The sequence below is a fragment of the Anomaloglossus baeobatrachus genome, chromosome 8 (assembly GCF_048569485.1).
Source record: "Anomaloglossus baeobatrachus isolate aAnoBae1 chromosome 8, aAnoBae1.hap1, whole genome shotgun sequence".
Lineage (NCBI taxonomy): Eukaryota > Metazoa > Chordata > Amphibia > Anura > Aromobatidae > Anomaloglossus > Anomaloglossus baeobatrachus.
Window position 1 is genome coordinate 56063052 of NC_134360.1, and position 17519 is coordinate 56080570.

General features: G+C 50.9%; 1 protein-coding gene across 3 annotated transcripts; it reads left to right on the plus strand.

The window, feature by feature from the left end:
* Positions 1-7: 7 nt before the first annotated feature.
* Positions 8-17152, plus strand: GLYCTK (glycerate kinase). Of its 3 annotated transcripts, none has more exons than XM_075321628.1 (5): positions 8-79; positions 13012-13378; positions 14976-15127; positions 15653-15828; positions 15908-17152. In XM_075321628.1, the coding sequence occupies exons 2-5, from the start codon at positions 13029-13031 to the stop codon at positions 16784-16786; spliced, it is 1557 nt and encodes a 518-aa protein (XP_075177743.1). In that variant the 5' UTR covers positions 8-79; positions 13012-13028; the 3' UTR covers positions 16787-17152. The 3 variants fall into 3 exon arrangements, with proteins under 3 accessions (XP_075177743.1, XP_075177744.1, XP_075177745.1); XM_075321629.1 differs by lacking the exon at positions 8-79 and adding an exon at positions 4491-5580; XM_075321630.1 differs by lacking the exon at positions 8-79 and adding an exon at positions 5592-5786.
* The last annotated feature ends 367 nt before the right edge of the window (positions 17153-17519 follow it).

Sequence of the window (17519 nt, forward strand, 5' to 3'; positions counted from 1 at the left end):
GTCAGCGCCTGCGACGCGCTCTAAGTGGTCAGAATGGCCGCCATATTGTGTGTGGCGAGAGGTCTCCTGGCTGTCACGTGTGAGTGCGGAATATTGCAGTGTGGGACTGGGTGACCCTTGGGGGTGGGGGTGACATTTGGGGCGCAACAGGGAGATGCTGTGACCTTCAGACGGGGCCCCTCTGCATGGAATGGTTGTTATTGGTCAGAGCGTGACACAAATGGCGCACATCCTATAGGTTTTTACTTGCTTTTTGTCCCAAGTTCCATGAAATTTTTCTCTTCTTGGGGACATACTAAAAAGAATGACGAAAAGGAGTAAATAAAAAGAATGAAGATAACTTATTAGGTGTATATTATGTACATGTATAAAAGGTTTCTTGGGCAAGTTAGACATGGAATGAACATGAAATATCTGTAGATAATAGGAGAATGAATGCATATCCCATATAACCAGGTGTATATTATGTTACCTGAGCATTATAGGTGTGGAATGAACATGAAATATATGTAGATAATAGGAGAATGAACACATATGCCATATAACCAGGTGTATATTACGTTACCTGAGCATTATAGGTGTGGAATGATCATGAAATATATGTAGATAATAGGAGAATGAATGCATATCCCATATAACCAGGTGTATATTATGTTACCTGAGCATTATAGGTGTGGAATGAACATGAAATATATGTAGATAATAGGAGAATGAACACATATGCCATATAACCAGGTGTATATTACGTTACCTGAGCATTATAGGTGTGCAATGATCATGAAATATCTGTAGATAATAGGAGGGTGAACACATATCCCATATAACCAGGTGTATATTATGTTACCTGAGCATTATAGGTGTGGAATGAACATGAAATATATGTAGATAATAGGAGAATGAATGCATATCCCATATAACCAGGTGTATATTATGTTACCTGAGCATTATAGGTGTGGAATGAACATGAAATATATGTAGATAATAGGAGAATGAACGCATATGGCATATAACCAGGTGTATATTATGTTACCTGAGCATTATAGGTGTGGAATGATCATGAAATATGTGTAGATAATAGGAGAATGAACGCATATGCCATATAACCAGGTGTATATTATGTTACCTGATCATTATAGGTGTGCAATGAACATGAAATATCTGTAGATAATAATAGAATGAACGCATATCCCATATAACCAGGTGTATATTATGTTATCTGAGCATTATAAGTGTGGAATGATCATGAAATATATGTAGATAATAGGAGAATGAACACATATCCCATATATGACTTACCCAATGCCCCGCATTGATGAACTTCTAGACCGGCTAGCTGGGGCACGATACATCACCACCTTGGATCTCAGTAAGGGATACTGGCAAATTCGGGGCATTGGGTAAGCATCACTGATGGTATGGTCATTTAGTCGTCTGTAGTCCACACAAAATCGAGTACTCCCATCTTTCTTGGGTATTAACACAACAGGAGAGGCACAAGGACTATGGGAGGCCTGAATCACCCCCAGCTGTAACATCTCCTCCAGCTCATGCTGCATGGTGTTTCTAACTGATTCTGGTACCGGGTAGGGAGCCTGCTGTATGGGACGAATGCCCTGAGTGTCCACATGATGTTGGGTTACTGTGGTTCGACCTGGTCGGGATAAGAAAGCAGCCTGTCTCTGATGGAGCACTCCCAGCATTTATTTTTCTGTAAGTGATCTCTCAGAGGAACCGGTTCCACAGTGGATGGGGCTCTGGATGTTTCAATAATATCAGGTAATGGGTCCTCATCCTCTTGACCATCTTCTGAAGCCAGCCAACAGCTTGCTATCATAGGTAATGTCCGGTCATGGTACTCCTTAATCATATTCACATGGACAGTCCTTTGTCTTAGACCCTGATCATCTAGAGCAAGACGGTAATTGGTGTCATTTAGTTTTCTGAGAACCCGGAAGGGACCCTCCCATGTTGTCTGGAGTTTATTTTGCCGATGGGGAACAATCATTATGACTTGTTGTCCCTCTACAAATTCTCGATAGGTTGCTTTGCGGTCATACCATGTCTTCTGTCTGGTTTGAGCCATCCGCACATGATCCTGAGGCAAACTAGCAAGTTGAGCCAGGGTTTCCCAAAGCTTGAGGACATATGGAACAACAGGGGTTCCTGTATCTTCAACTTGCCCCTCCCAATATTCATTTAGCAGAGTTAAGGGTCCTCTGACCTTTCTTCCATAGAGTAGTTCAAAGGGGGAAAACCCAGTGGACTCCTGGCAACTTACCGATAGGCGAACAGGAGATGGGGTAGGTACTTCTCCCAGTCGGAATCCCTGTCAGTGAAGGGCCTTAACATATTTTTCAGTGTTTAATTAAACTGTTCAAAAAGTCCATTGGTTTGAGGATGGTATGCTGTAGTTCGAATTGCTCGTACTCCACAGGTGCGCCACAGACACTGCACCAACTCTGACATGAACTGGGAGCCTTGATCCGATAAGATTTTACTTGGGAATCCTACTCGGGTGAAAATGGTAACAAGGGCCTCGGCCACCTTGGCTGCAGAAATACTTGACAAGGCCATGGCTTCTGGATATCGGATGGCGTAGTCCACAACAGTGAGAATATACTGCTTTCCAGATTTACTTGGTTTAGCCAGAGGTCCAATGATATCGACAGCTACTCTTTGAAAGGGTTCTTCTATTATAGGGAGTGGTTGCAAGGGTGCCTTTGGGTGATCTCCGGGTCGCCCTCTACGCTGACATATGTCGCAAGTTCGGCAGAAATGCGCCACTGCTTGAGAAATTCCAGGCCACTAGAAAATTTGAGTCAATCGTCTCTCAGTGTGGGTTTTCCATTGATAACCGGCAGTAGGAATGTCATGAGCAAGGTGTAATAGGGAAATTCTGTATTTCTGAGGAACAATCAGCTGTTTGCTATAAGTCCAGGGTTTATCTAGGGAGTCAGCGTTGGTAACCCGATATAGAAGTCCATTTTCTCTGATAATTTTTTTCTCCATTTTTCTCCTAACCTACACCTGGTTATATGGGATATGTATTCATTCTCCTATTATCTACACATATTTCATGATCATTCCATACCTATAATGCTCAGGTAACATAATATACACCTGGTTATATGGGATATGCGTTCATTCTCCTATTATCTACACATATTTCATGATCATTCCACACCTATAATGCTCAGGTAACATAATATACACCTGGTTATATGGGATATGTGTTCACCCTCCTATTATCTACAGATATTTCATGATCATTGTACACCTATAATGCTCAGGTAACATAATATACACCTGGTTATATGGCATATGCGTTCATTTTTATATTATCTACAGATATTTCATGATCATTCCACACCTATAATGCTCATATATAATGTTCATTCCATGTCTAACTTGCCAAATAAACCTTTTATACATCTACATAATATACACCTAATAAGTTATTATCTTCATTCTTTTTATTTATTCTTTTTCATCATTCTTTTTAGTATGTCCCCTTTTCTTGCTCTTTTGTTTTGTCCTCCTTTTTGTCCAGAAGATTTTCTTTTCCAGCCATTTGAGGAGCAATTGTAGATGTGACTGATGCCGTTCACTTTATCCCCCCGATGCTGCCGTGTCCTGAGACTTTCATCCCCCCAGATTCCACCATGTCCTGAGAATGTCATCCCCCCGATTCCACCATGTCCTGAGCCTTTCATCCCCCCCTGATGCCGTCATGTCCTGAGACTTTCATCCCCCTGATGCTGCCATGTCCTGAGACTTTTATCCCCCCTGATGCCGCCATGTCCTGAGACTTTCATCCCCCCTGATGCCGCCATGTCCTGAGACTTTCATCCCCCCTGATGCCGCCATGTCCTGAGACTTTCATCCCCCCCTGATTCTGCTATTTCCTGAGACTTTCATCCCCCCCTGTTTACGCTATGTCCTGAGACTTTCACCCCCCGCATTCCGCTATGTCCTGAGACTTTCATCCCCCCCCTGATTCCGCCATGTCCTGAGACTTTCATCCCCCCGATGCTGCCGTGTCCTGAGACTTTCATCCCATGCAGCCTTGTCCTGAGACTTTAATCCCCCCTGATTCTGCCGTGTCCTGAGACTTTCATCCCCCGATTCCGCTATATCCTGAAACATTCATGCCCCCCTGATGGCGCCATGTCCTGAGACTTTCATCCCCCCCTGATGGCGCCATGTCCTTAGACTTTCATCCCCCCGATGCCGCCATGTCCTGAGACTTTTACCCCCCCCCCTGATTCCGCTATATCCTGAGACTTTCATCCCCTCCTGATTCCGCTTTGTCCTGAGACTTTCATCCCCTCCTGATTCCGCTATGTCCTGAGACTTTCATCCCCTCCTGATTCCGCTATGTCCTGAGACTTTCATCCCCCCCTGATGCAGCCATGTCCTGAGACTTTCATCCCCCCCATGCCGCCATGTCCTGAGACTTTCATCCCCCCTGATTCTGCTATGTCCTGAGACTTTCATCCCCCCTGATTCCGCTATGTCCTGAGACTTTCATCCCCTCCTGATTCCGATATGTCCTGAGACTTTCATCCCCCCCGATGCAGCCATGTCCTGAAACTTTCATGCCCCTCTGATGGTGCCATGTCCTGACACTTTCATCCCCATCAATATTTTAAAAAAAACATTTTTTATACCCCTTAGTCTACTCGAACCTGTGACCATCTGATCGCTTGTAATATGTGCTGTGATACTTTAGCATTATCCTATTTGTGGTTTTTTGTGAAAACCGTCTACAGGCAATGCTAGATGTCCAAGATGGCAGTTCGGGGGCCTTAATCAAGTTGACGGCCTCCATTGTTAACTATCGGGGAGGGGAAAGATTTCTGCCTGGACAGGATCACACAGTTTAAATGCTGCAGTCAGTGATTGAGGGCAGCATTAAAGTGGAATGATACCAGGACACCATTGTGTTACCACACCAGCTGAAGGTCTGCAGAAGTTCCCACATCTTAAATATTGGTCTTCCTGTGAGGCTGCGCTACAGACGCGCTGCCTGGGAGACTGCAGGACACTGAGCGAGCAGAGGAGCCCGGCTTCACGTCTGAGGGACTAAATGTGGCAAAAAAGTTTTCAAATTATATAATAAAAACTAAAAATGTAATTCCCTCCTCAAATGTATAATACAGAAATAAAAGAAAACCTAAAAGATCGATCTATAAAAAATAATTAAACCCCAAAGTAAACACCTAAAATGGTAAAAACAGCGTGAACCCCGATCCCAGAGAGCAGCCGTAAAGTGTACGCAGCCTGCGGCACCGTCTGACTCGGCTGTCATCCCTCGTCCTGCAGGTAACCTCAGAGGACGGACGGGAACCCCTTTAGTTCTCGGCTCTTTCCGAGGCCCTCTCAGCGAGTCCGCCGTCATCCTCTGCTAATTATTAATGTTACAGGGAAAGTTTTTTGGCCTCAGGACGATAAACAAAATCCTGGACTTTAGACGCTGCTGCGAGAACTGCGGAGTGCTGCGTACCGAGAACGAGGGGGACGACAGGAAGGTACAATGCCTGCACAGTGACAGCAGCCGCTCCGCGGAGAGCAGGGAAGGTAACGCTGGAGACTTCATTCTCCATCCAAACCTGCGCATCACAGGGTCTTTGCTCCATGGGGGCATCCAAGACTAGAAACACTGGTCACATCCTGAAACAGCGCCACCGGCGGCCATGGACTCTGCCTGGTACTGCAGCTCAAAGCAAAAAAGGCTGCCTTCAATATCACACACACCCTGTGGATGGTGGGGCGCTGTATAATACGTACGTGTGTATATTGTAGCACCTCCAATGCACGTGAGCGCTCGCCGGTGCATGGGCTTAATAGAAAGTCTGGATCCATACACTGCTGTGGGCATGCTCCCGCAGTAGGTCTGCTATGTGCACGCTCCTGCAGGCGGTCTGCTGTGTGCACGCTCCTGCAGAGGTTCCGCTGTGTGCATGCTCCTGCAGGGGGTCTGCTGTGTGCATGCTCTTGCAGGGGGTCTGCTGTGTGCACGCTGCTGCAGGGGGTCTGCTGTGTGCTCGCTCCTGCAGGGGGTCTGCTGTGTGCTCGCTCCTGCAGGGGGTCTGCTGTGTGCACGCTCCTGCAGAGGTTCCGCTGTGTGTATGCTCTTGCAGGGGGTCTGCTGTGTGCACGCTCTTGCAGGGGGTCTGCTGTGTGCACGCTGCTGCAGGGGTTCCGCTGTGTGCTCGCTCCTGCAGGGGGTTTGCTGTGTGCTCGCTCCTGCAGGGGGTCCGCTGTGTGCACGCTCCTGTGGGAGATCCACACTCCTGCAGGGGGTCTGCTGTGTGCCCGCTTCTGCAGGGGGTCCGCTGTATGCCCGCTCTTTCAGGGGGGTGGCTGTGTGAATAATCCTGCAGGGGTCTGCTGTGTGCACGCTCCTGCAGGGGGTCTGCTGTGTGCACGTTTCTGCAGGGGGTCTGCTGTGTGCCCACTCCTGCAGGTGGCCCACTGTGTGAATGCTCTTTCAGGGGGTCTGCAGTATGCCCGCTCCTGCAGGGGGTCTGCTGTATATAATGGTTGAGTTGTGACTTTTTCTTCAGCGCTCTATTGGGAGACCCAGACGATTGGGGTATAGCTACTGCCCTCCGGAGGCCACACAAAGCACTACACTAAAAAGTGCAAGGCCCCTCCCCTTCTGGCTATACCCCCCCGTGATATCACGGGTTCTCCAGTTTTAGCTTTGTGTGCGAAGGAGGTCAGACATCCATGCATAGCTCCACAGATTTTGGTCAGCAGCAGCTGCTGACTATGTCGGATGGAAGAAAAGAGGGCCCATATAGGGCCCCCAGCATGCTCCCTTCTCACCCGTGGATGGTGTTGTAAGGTTGAGGTACTTATTGCTAGTACAGAGGCCGGAGCCCACATGCTGTTTTCCTTCCCCATCCCCATGAGGGGCTCTGGGTGAAGTGGGATCTTACCGGTCTCCAGGCACAGAGACCGAGCTCCATCCACAGACCCAAAAGAACCTGCTGGATATGGAGCTGAGTATCGTCAGGGACAGGGCCCTGCTACATTAAGGTACTCTGTGTTCCCATGCACATCGCGCCCACACACACCAGCATTGCTGGGAGTGTTAGTGCGCCGGGGACAACAGCGCGGAGCGCTGGTGCTATTATTCACTGCAGCTTTGCTGAGTGAATTTATGTATTGAAAACGGCCGCGCCGGCCGCTGCTGGTTGTTTTTTACATTGTGGCGCGGCTGGGACTTGTGGTGCGCCGGGGGACTTCGGCGTCGGCCGTGCACATGGGACGGCCGCGCTTATTACTAGAGTCCCCGGCTTTGCGGCCTAGTTTTCGTTTCGTTCCCGCCCCAGCCCTGCCAGTCAGAGGAGGGGCGGGACGCTGTACAGTAGCTCAGCGCAGGGAGCTGGAGTCTGCTTTGCATTCTCCAGCCCCCTCTCACTGAACACAGTGAGACGCCGGGTTCCCGCTCTTGGCTGGGGCTCGCCCACGGCCCGCCCCTCTGCACAGGACGGGGAAGAGAAGCCGGCAGCCATTATGGTTTCCACTCTGGGAGAACGGAACCAGTCACAGGTTTTTGGGCGACCTCGCACCCGCTCTTGTGCGGGCGGTAAGCAACTGACACCACTAATGCTGAAGTGGGCTTTTGGGCTGTGTGCTGATATGCTATGCACTGTACTGTACTGTCGCTATTCTGGGCAACAGCAGCAAATAAGCAATGCTGCTGAGGCACAAGCTTTCAATGCTTCTTCGTTTGTATGTGCTGCAGTGTTTACTGTCAGATTGGGCAACAGCAGCAGTAGGGCAATTTGTGCTAAGGCACAAGCTTTCAATGCTGCTTCGCTTGCATGTGCTGCACGGTTTATTGTTATGATATACATTCACTGTATGTCGCTATTCTTGGCTAATGCGCCCAGATAAACAGACAAAAGCAGCAGTAGAGCAATGGTGCTACGGCACAAGTTTTCAATGCTGCTTGACTTGCATTGGCTGCAGTGTTTACTGTCATGCTTGTATGCTATACATTCACTGTATGTCGCTATCCTTGGCTAATGTTCCTGGATAAATAGACAACAGCAGCAGAAAGGCTAGGGTGCTAACGCGCAAGCTTTCAATGCTGCTTGGATTGCATGGGCTGCAGTGTTTACTGTCAGGCTTGTATGCTATACATTCACTGTATGTCGCTATCCTTGTCTCATGCTCCTAGATAAATAGACAACAGCAGCAGAAGAGCAAATGTGCCAAGCCACAAGTTTTCAATGCTGCGTGTACTACATGTGCTGAAGTGTTTATTTGTACTTCATGCTTGTATGACTATTCACTGTACGGTCGCTATCCTCGGCTAGGCTCTTAGATAGCTAGACAACAACAGCAGAAAAAGACAAGTTGCCAATGCACGGGCTTTCTATGCTGCTTGTACTGCATGTCATACGGTTTCAGGACCCCCAGTGCGTGCAATTGCTCAACCGGGGTCTCTGCTATATGTGGCCAAAGGAACCACCTGTGATCTCTGTCCAGAGACAGGGACGAAGTTGCAGTTTTTCCGCTGATATATTTTGTCTGTGACTATGACTGACATCTTACAGACTTTGCACCCCAAGCAGACCGTGGGCAATATGGTTGCAATGACCCTGGCCGCCCTGATCTGGAGCATCTCAAGGCGCCAGAGTGATTCCAGGCATCCCAGAGAGCAGGCATCCGACACGGTCGACAGTCCCAGATGGCCTCAGCGGGCTCGCTGGCATTAGCCCTCGACTACATCACTGGGCAAGGTCCCAGCTGGAGTACTCTCTGTACGATGAGGCAGACGTAGCTGTTCAGGACTCTGTTCCTGACACCGCTCTCAATCCGGATACACCGGATGGTGACGCTATAGTGAATAATCTTATTGCGTCCATCAACGAAAGGTTGGGTATTTCTCCCTCAACTCCTCCAGTGGAGGGGTCAGCTTCACAGCAAGAGAAATCTCTATATATTGAGTACTTGTTTAGCACTCTGACTCCAGAGACGCAGTCCAGAAACGACACGCTTATCACGATAAGCGTTTCTCCGACCGTATTAATGAGACACGTGTCGCTCCCCCTGACGTGGTCAAGCGCTAGACCCAGTATCCAAATGTGGATCCCCCAATCTCCATGCTTGCAGCTAGATCTATAGTTGTAGTGGTGGATAGGACTTCACTTCAAAAGGCCATTGACAGGCAGATTGGCCTCTGGTTGCAATCTGCCTATGAAGCTATCGGCAGGTCGGCTGCTCCGGCAGTCGCAGCCGTGAAGGCACTCCAAGCTATTTCAGCTAGTATTGCGCAGAGGGTCGCTGTCACAGGTACTCTCGGTCCCAGCAGCGTCTTTAACTCGCAATGTCGGCATGGCGAATCATGCTGTTATTGCTGTCCGAGACTCTACGAGCCGGACGTCAGTGGCATCCGCCAACTCCGTGTTTTTACGCAGAGGCTAGTAGTTGAGAGATTGGAACAGAGGCTGCTTCCAACGAAGTGCTTAACCAGGTTGCCTTTATCTAGTGATAGTCTGTTGGTAAGGGTTGAATGAAATCATTCAACTATCCAAGACGACTCAAAAAGCCCAGAAGGGCATAGATTCCTAGCGGGCTCAATTCACGCCCGGGGAAGGCAGCCGGAGGATCCGCTACCAAAGCGTTTTCCTCATAATTTTCAGCCCTCTCACTCCGCAACCGCGGGGGGGCAGACTCCCCCGCTTTAGCGGCATTTACCTACCGCAGGTTGAGGGCCTGTGAGTGAGAGTCAGTTTGTTTTCAAACTACCGCACCGACCGAGCCGAGGCTCTTCTGCAGGCGGAAAGAGCCGTAATCCCTGTTCCTCTTCAGGAACCAGATACGCATTTTGCCCCGACCTGGTCGTGGTGCCAAAATAGGACGGCTCCTTCCGTCCCGTTCGGGACTTTATACTGCTTAACGAGCACGTGAAAACCAGGCGGTTCCGGATGGCATCACTCCGCTCCGTCATTGCCTCTCTGTCTCAAGGAGTTTTCCTAGCTTCAATAGACATCAGGATGCTTATCTACACGTGCCGATTGCTCCGAGGCACCGGCGTTGGCTACGATTCGTTATTAAAGACGAGAATATTTCGTTTCGTAGCCATACCCTTTGGCTGGCGACAGCCCCACGGGTGTTCACCAAGTTCGTGGCAGCAGAGGGAGCAGTCCCGCGCTCTCACGGTCACTCTGTGATCCTTTACTTGGGCAATCTACTGGTCAAGGCACTCTCCTTTACAAGCATGCCAACACAACCTGAACATGGCGCTGGACCCTTCCCAGAGTTTCGGGTGGGTCTTCAACTTGTCAAGGTTGAACCCAATCGCTGGCATCTCCTGGAGAGTTTTCACACTCTCTCAGCGATAGTGAAGCTTCCGCTGGACAAACAGCGTTCACTACAGACGAGGGGACAGTCTCTCCTTCAAGGAGGCGCCTCATCCAGAGGCGAGTTTTAGCTTTTCCAGACGGTCAAAGACCATCTTCAGAGGAGTCCACTCTTCAACTCAGTGGTCTGGAGCTCTGGGCAGTGTATCTTGCACTGCAAGCCTTCCTGCAGTGGCTGGAATGCAAATAGATCCGAATTCAGTCGGACTATCCACAGCGGTGGCATACACCAACCACCAAGGCGGACTACGCAGTCGACAAGACTCCCAAGAGGTCCGGCGGATTCTGCTATGGGTAGAAGACAGAGCATACACCATATCAGCTGTTCACATCCCGGGCGTACGACACTAGGAAGCAGACTTCCTCAGTCGCCAGGGCGTGGACGCAGGGGAATGGGCTCTGCACCCGTTTGTTTGCAAGAATTCTGTAGACGCAGGATGAAGACGGACGTCGACGTCATGGCTTCTCGGCAACAACAAGGTCCCGATTTTCATGACGCGGTCTTACGATCAAAGAGCTCTGGCGACAGGCGCCTTGGCTCAGGATTGGTCACAGTTCCAGCTACCGATTGCTGCCACACCATCCTCGTCGCCCCAGACTGGCCGGGGAGGTCGTGGTACCGTGATCTGTGGCATCTCACCGTCGGTCGACCGTGAGCACGGCGTCATTGCCACCATGAGACGGGCTAGCCAGCCGCGGTCTGCCAAGATCTACCACAACTCGTGGAAGATATTCTTATCTTAGTGTTCTGCTCAGGGAGGGTCTCCCTGGCCATCGGCATTGCCTACTTTGCCTTCCCTCCTGCAATCTGGTTGGGAAAGAGGTTGGTCGCTCGGCTCCCTTTAAGGGCAAGTCTCGGCACTATCCGTGTTCTTTTCAGAAGCGTCTAGCACGTCTTCCTAAGGTGCGCACGTTACTACAGGGGGTTTGTCATATTGTGCCCCTGTACAAGCGGCCGTTAGATCCATGGGATCTGAACAGGGTACTAGTTGCTCTCCAGAAGCCGCATTTCGAGCCTCTGAGGGAAGTTTCCCTTTCGCGCCTGTCACAGAAAGTGGCCTTTCTGGTTGCGATCACGTCGCTTCGGCGAGTGTCTAAGCTGGCGGCTCTGTCATTCAAGGCTCCCTTCCTAGTGTTCCACCAGGACAAGGTAGTGCTGCGCCCTATTCAGGAGTTTCTCCCTAAGGTTGTATCCGCGTTTCTTCTTAATCGGGATATACCCTTTCCTTCCTTTTGTTCTCATCCGGTTCTCCGGTATGAAAAGGATTTACAGTTGTTAGTTCTGGTGAGAGCACTCAGAATCTACATTTCCCGCACGGCGCCCATGCGCCGCTCTGATGCATTTTTTGTCCTTGTCGCTGGTACGCGCAAGGGGTTGCAGGTTTCTAAAGCCACCATGGCTCGATGGATCAAAGAACCAATTCTTGAAGACTACCGTTCTGCGGGGCTTCCGGTTCCTTCAGGGCTGAAGGTCCATTCTACCAGAGCCGTAGGTGCGTTTTGGGCATTACGACACCAGGCTATGGCTCAACAGGTGTGCCAGGCAGCTACCTGGTCGAGCCTGCACATTTTTTCACCAAACATTATCAGGTGCATACCTATGCTTCGGCGGACGCCAGCCTAGGTAGAAGAGCCCTGCAGGTGGCAGTGGCTTCCCCATAGGGGAGGGCTGTCTTGCAGCTCTAACATGAGGTATTTCTTTACCCACCCAGGGACAGCTTTTGGACGTCCCAATCGTCTGGGTCTCCCAATAGAGCGCTGAAGAAGAAGGGAATTTTGTTACTTACCGTAAATTCCTTTTCTTCTAGCTCTCATTGGGAGACCCAGCACCCGCCCTGTTGTCCTTCGGGATTTTTTTGTTGTTTGCGGGTACACATGTTGTTCATGTTGAACGGTTTTTCAGTTCTCCGATGTTACTCGGAGTTAATTTGTTTAAACCAGTTATTGGCTTTCCTCCTTCTTGCTTTGGCACTAAAACTGGAGAACCCGTGATATCACGGGGGGGTATAGCCAGAAGGGGAGGGGCCTTGCACTTTTTAGTGTAGTGCTTTGTGTGGCCTCCGGAGGGCAGTAGCTATACCCCAATCGTCTGGGTCTCCCAATAAGAGCTAGAAGAAAAGGAATTTACGGTAAGTAACAAAATTCCCTTCTTTTTCACCCTCCTTCCATGCTCTGACTTTTTTCCCATTTTCAGTGCATTATATGGTGAACAGAACCAGCACTCGTCCTGTAACATCAGCCCTGACATGGAGAATGGCACACAAAATACAAAAGCCTCCATCCTAGAAGAAAGGGAGGAAAGAGACGGAAGCGCAAAAATGATTAGTGGCGGGAAGGGGTAAAGATAGCGGCCATGTTTTTCTAATCCGGCTTCCCTGGACTCTGGCAGCTTCACGGCCAACATATGGCAATGTAAGCGGCTGCGTGAGATGAGGGTCGAGGTGTCCAAATATGTGCCCCTCTGTGGGAGATCACCATGACGTGCGCCCCCTTGAATGTCTCTGTCCCCATGACACCATGCTGACCCCATGACTCGGGGGCACATGCTGATCCTGATCTCTAGATTCAGACCTGGTTAATATGGCGCGAGTCTTGAATGGATATCATTTCCCCTCTGTCCCTGCAGGTGGCTGATCTCCCTCTATGGCCCAATTATTAGGACGCGTCTTCTCCCGTCTGTCGCACCGTCCTATCAGGAACATGGCGACTCTGCAGGATGATGCCCATCAGGTATTTTGGAGTGCGGTGTCAGCCGTCTTACCGCCCCGCATGTTACGGAGAGCACTGGCCGTCAGGGAAACCTCCGGACCCCCCGTTCTGGAGTGCGGAGGGAAGGAGATCCTCCTGGAGAACAACCTCTATCTGGTGGGGTTTGGGAAGGCCGTTCTGGGAATGGCGGCTGCGGTGGAGCAGATCGTTGGGAAGCATTTAGTGGAAGGAGTGATCAGCGTCCCCCAAGGCATCCAGGAGACCCTCCGAAAGGCGGGAAAGAGGTAACAACTGGATGTAATCACATAAAGTGTATGGGGTATGGGCTGCATCCCGTGACTGCTGAAGTGAAAGCGGTGCGTCCCCCGGCTCCTTATAAAGCGCACGCAGCGCATTTCCCGGCATTTTAGGATGTGTACATGACGCATACTGCGGCTTCTTAGAAAGTGTATACAGCGTGTCCCATGGCGTTTTAGAAAGTGTACACTGTACGACCCCTGGCTTCTTATAAAGAGGACATGGTGCGTCCCTTGCCTCTCATAAAGTGTATGCAGCGCATCCCCCAGCCTCTTATAACGTGCATGTGGCGCATCCACCAGCTTCTTATAAAGTGTAAGCAGCACGTCCCCCGGCTGTTTATAAAGTGTATGCGGCACGTCCCCTGGCTTTTTATAAAGTGTATGCGGCACGTCCCCCGGCTTTTTATAAAGTGTATGCGGCACGTCCCCCGGCTTTTAATAAAGTGTATGCGGCACGTCCCCCGGCTTTTTATAAAGTGTATGCGGCACGTCCCCCGGCTTTTTATAAAGTGTATGCGGCACGTCCCCCGACTTTTTATAAAGTGTAAGCGGCACGTCCCCCGACTTTTTATAAAGTGTATGCGGCGCATCTCCTGGCTTTTTATAAAATGTATGCGGCACGTCCCCCGGCTTTTTATAAAGTGTATGAGGCACGTCCCCCGGCTTTTTATAAAGTGTATGCGGCACGTCCCCCGGCTTTTTATAAAGTGTATGCGGCACGTCCCCCGGCTTTTTATAAAGTGTATGCGGCACGTCCCCCGGCTTTTTATAAAGTGTATGAGGCACGTCCCCCGGCTTTTTATAAAGTGTATGCGGCACATCCCCCGGCTTTTTATAAAGTGTATGCGGCACGTCCCCCGGCTTTTTATAAAGTGTATGAGGCACGTCCCCCGGCTTTTTATAAAGTGTATGCGGCACGTCCCCCGGCTTTTTATAAAGTGTATGCGGCACGTCCCCCGGCTTTTTATAAAGTGTATGCGGCGCATCTCCTGGCTTTTTATAAAATGTATGCGGCGTGTCCCCCGGCTTTTTATAAAGTGTATGCAGAGCGTCCCCTGCTTCTTATAAAGTGTACGCGGTGCGTCCCCTGCTTCTTATAAAGTGTATGCGGTGCTACCCCTGCTTCTTATAAAGTGTATGCGGTGCTACCCCCGGCTTCTTATAAAGTGTATGCGGTGCTACCCCCGGCTTCTTATAAAGTGTATGCGGTGCTACCCCCGGCTTCTTATAAAGTGTATGCGGTGCTACCCCTGGCTTTTTATAAAGTGTATGCGGTGCTACCCCTGGCTTCTTATAAAGTGTATGCGGTGCTACCCTTGTCTTCTTATAAAGTGTATGCGGTACGTCCCCTGCTTCTTATAAAGTGTATGCGGTGCTACCCCCGGCTTCTTATAAAGTGTATGCGGTGCGTCCTCTGCTTCATATAAAGTGTATGCGGTGCGTCCTCTGCTTCATATAAAGTGTGTGTCCCGTAGCTTTACAGCACCGTGCTCTCAGATTTTTGACACCCAATGAGACACATTACTGTCCTCGTTGTCTGGGTCGTCCCTGCTGTGTGTTTTCACGGCTCCTCTCTCCGCAGGGATATGCTGCTGAGTCCTGGGTCCAGGATCCGTGTGATGGAAGGAGCTGCAGACAATATGCCGGATGAGGCAGCAATGACGGCGGCCGGAGAAATCCAGAAGGTGGCAGAAAAGCTGCAGGAGAAGCATGTACTGCTGGTGCTGATCTCAGGTGAAGGCGACTCCTATCCTCCATTACTACCACCCCTACTATCACTGTCTCTGAGGACGTTTCTCACCATGGTTGTGTGTGTCAGAGATCAGCCCCGTCCGGTCCTGTGAGGCGGCCTCCATTCTCTTGACCTAATAAGCACCAGAGATCCAGAGGCCTCGGAGGACCAGAGAGTACATCATGTGCCATGCTCTAGTCACATCCAGAGCTGCATCAATATCTGCATGAGCTCAGGTTGTTCCTCCACCCTGCGGTTTATACGGAGCAGGTCCGCTGTAGGTCCATGTCCCGCTCCACAGGGTGCAGTCATACGGGGCCGATATACCGCATCTTTCTGTACGCAGGTCGTTGGTTCCGTGAAGTCTCGAGCCAGAGCAGCTATTTGTAGGCGGGGCACTGATCGCCCTCCCGGAGAAGAGCTCATTTGCATACTTTTCCCAGGGAGCATTGCTTTCTGAGAATCGGCTGCGGTGTGGCGCTCTCTCGTTGTGGTGCACCGCTCTCAGCGATCTCTTTCTGTTTCAGGTGGCGGCTCCGCGCTCCTGCCCGCTCCCGTGCCTCCCCTCACCCTGCAGGATAAACAGGCGATCACCAAGCAGCTGGCTCTTAAAGGGGCCACAATACAGGAACTGAACACCATCCGCAGAGGCCTGTCCCAGCTGAAGGGCGGGGGTCTATCCAGGGCGGCCCACCCGGCACAGGTCAGTGTGAGGAACCAGCACATGATGCTGCAAGGTACAGGGGATTCGGACTCTGACGCTTTATGTCTTTCTCGTCCAGGTTGTGAGTCTCATCCTGTCCGATGTCATCGGGGATGACCTGGATGTTATCGCCAGCGGCCCCACTGTCTGCAGCTCGTACAGAGCAGAGGACTGTCTGCAGATCCTGAGCAAATACGGCCTGCGGGGCTCGGTGCCAGCCGCGGTGGAGGACGTCCTGCTCTCCAGACCCCGTCCGGACCCTGCGCAGGACCACGGCCGCGTCCACAATATCCTAATCGGCTCCAACCTCCTCTCCCTCCGCGAGGCCGAGCAGGAGGCACAGAGGTTGGGATATGTCACCTCGCTCCTCTCCACGGCCATTAGCGGTGACGTTCATCAGGTCTCCCGGTTTTATGCCCTCCTGGGCGAGGTCCTCTGCTCCTATGTTACGGGGACGCCTCAGAGTCGGGAGCTGGAGGAGAGCCTCCTGGCTGTGGCCTCATCTATGGACATCCCCGGCCTCCACCTCGCCGCCCGTCTGCAGGAAGTGAAGGAGGCCGGGGCTTCAGATGGCGTCTGTTTGCTCTGCGGAGGAGAAACCACAGTCCAGGTGCAGGGAAAGGGCAGAGGAGGAAGAAACCAGGAGCTGGCACTGCGGGTGGCTGCACAGTGGCATCAGTCTGCGGCTGCCATGCAGGGCTGTGAGGTGGTGCTCCTCAGCGGGGGCACAGACGGGCAGGATGGTCCTACCCCGGCTGCTGGCGCCATCTCCTCCCCTCAGCTGGTGGCGCAGGCAGGACACTGCGGTCTGGATATAGAGAACTTCCTGAACGCCAGCGACTCATACGGCTTCTACAGTCAATTCCAAAATGGCAGGCACCTCCTAGTGACCGGATTAACCGGGACTAACGTGATGGACGTGCAGGTCCTGCTGGTACGACGGCGCAAGAACCAATAGAGAGGGTGGGGGAGGAGGCACCTGTGAGGAGTCACAACCAGAGCTGCGCTCACAATTCTGTCACATCCACCATTATTGCTCACTTCTCTGCTGCCACATGAGCTGCTGTCTTCACCAGTCTGAAGAAATCCCGGAAAGCAGTGCATTGTGGGAAGTGATCATAGATAATGCCGCCCCTCATATCACACCAAACTCCAGCGATAACGAAGTCACAATGATTTCTTTTACTACAGGCAGGAAAGCGAGATGCTGTTTTTCAGCAGATTGGAGTGCGGCCTGCTGTGCTGACATCTAGTGGCCAAACTGAAAAGTGCAATATCCATTTGTTTTCCTTATGTCACAATAAAAGTAATAAAAAGTCACTTTCTGGGACCAAACTGCTCAATAACATGACGTTGTGTGAGACGATGTCTGCTCGCTGCGGAGATGCAGAGACGAGGCGGAGAGTCAGGAGACGACAGTATATGTACCAATCCTCCTGCTAATACTGACACGTGGAAAAAGGAGAAAAGGTGCAGGAGAGAATGACTGCCCCAGAACTGACCGATCTGCTGTGCTGCTAGTGACCACAGGGGGCCGCTGTCTCACATGTAGTGAGGTCATTCTTATTAGTGACCACAGGGGGCCGCTGTCTCACATGTAGTGGGGTCATTCTTATTAGTGACCACAGGGGGCCGCTGTCTCACATGTAGTGAGGTCATTCTTATTAGTGACCACAGGGGGCCGCTGTCTC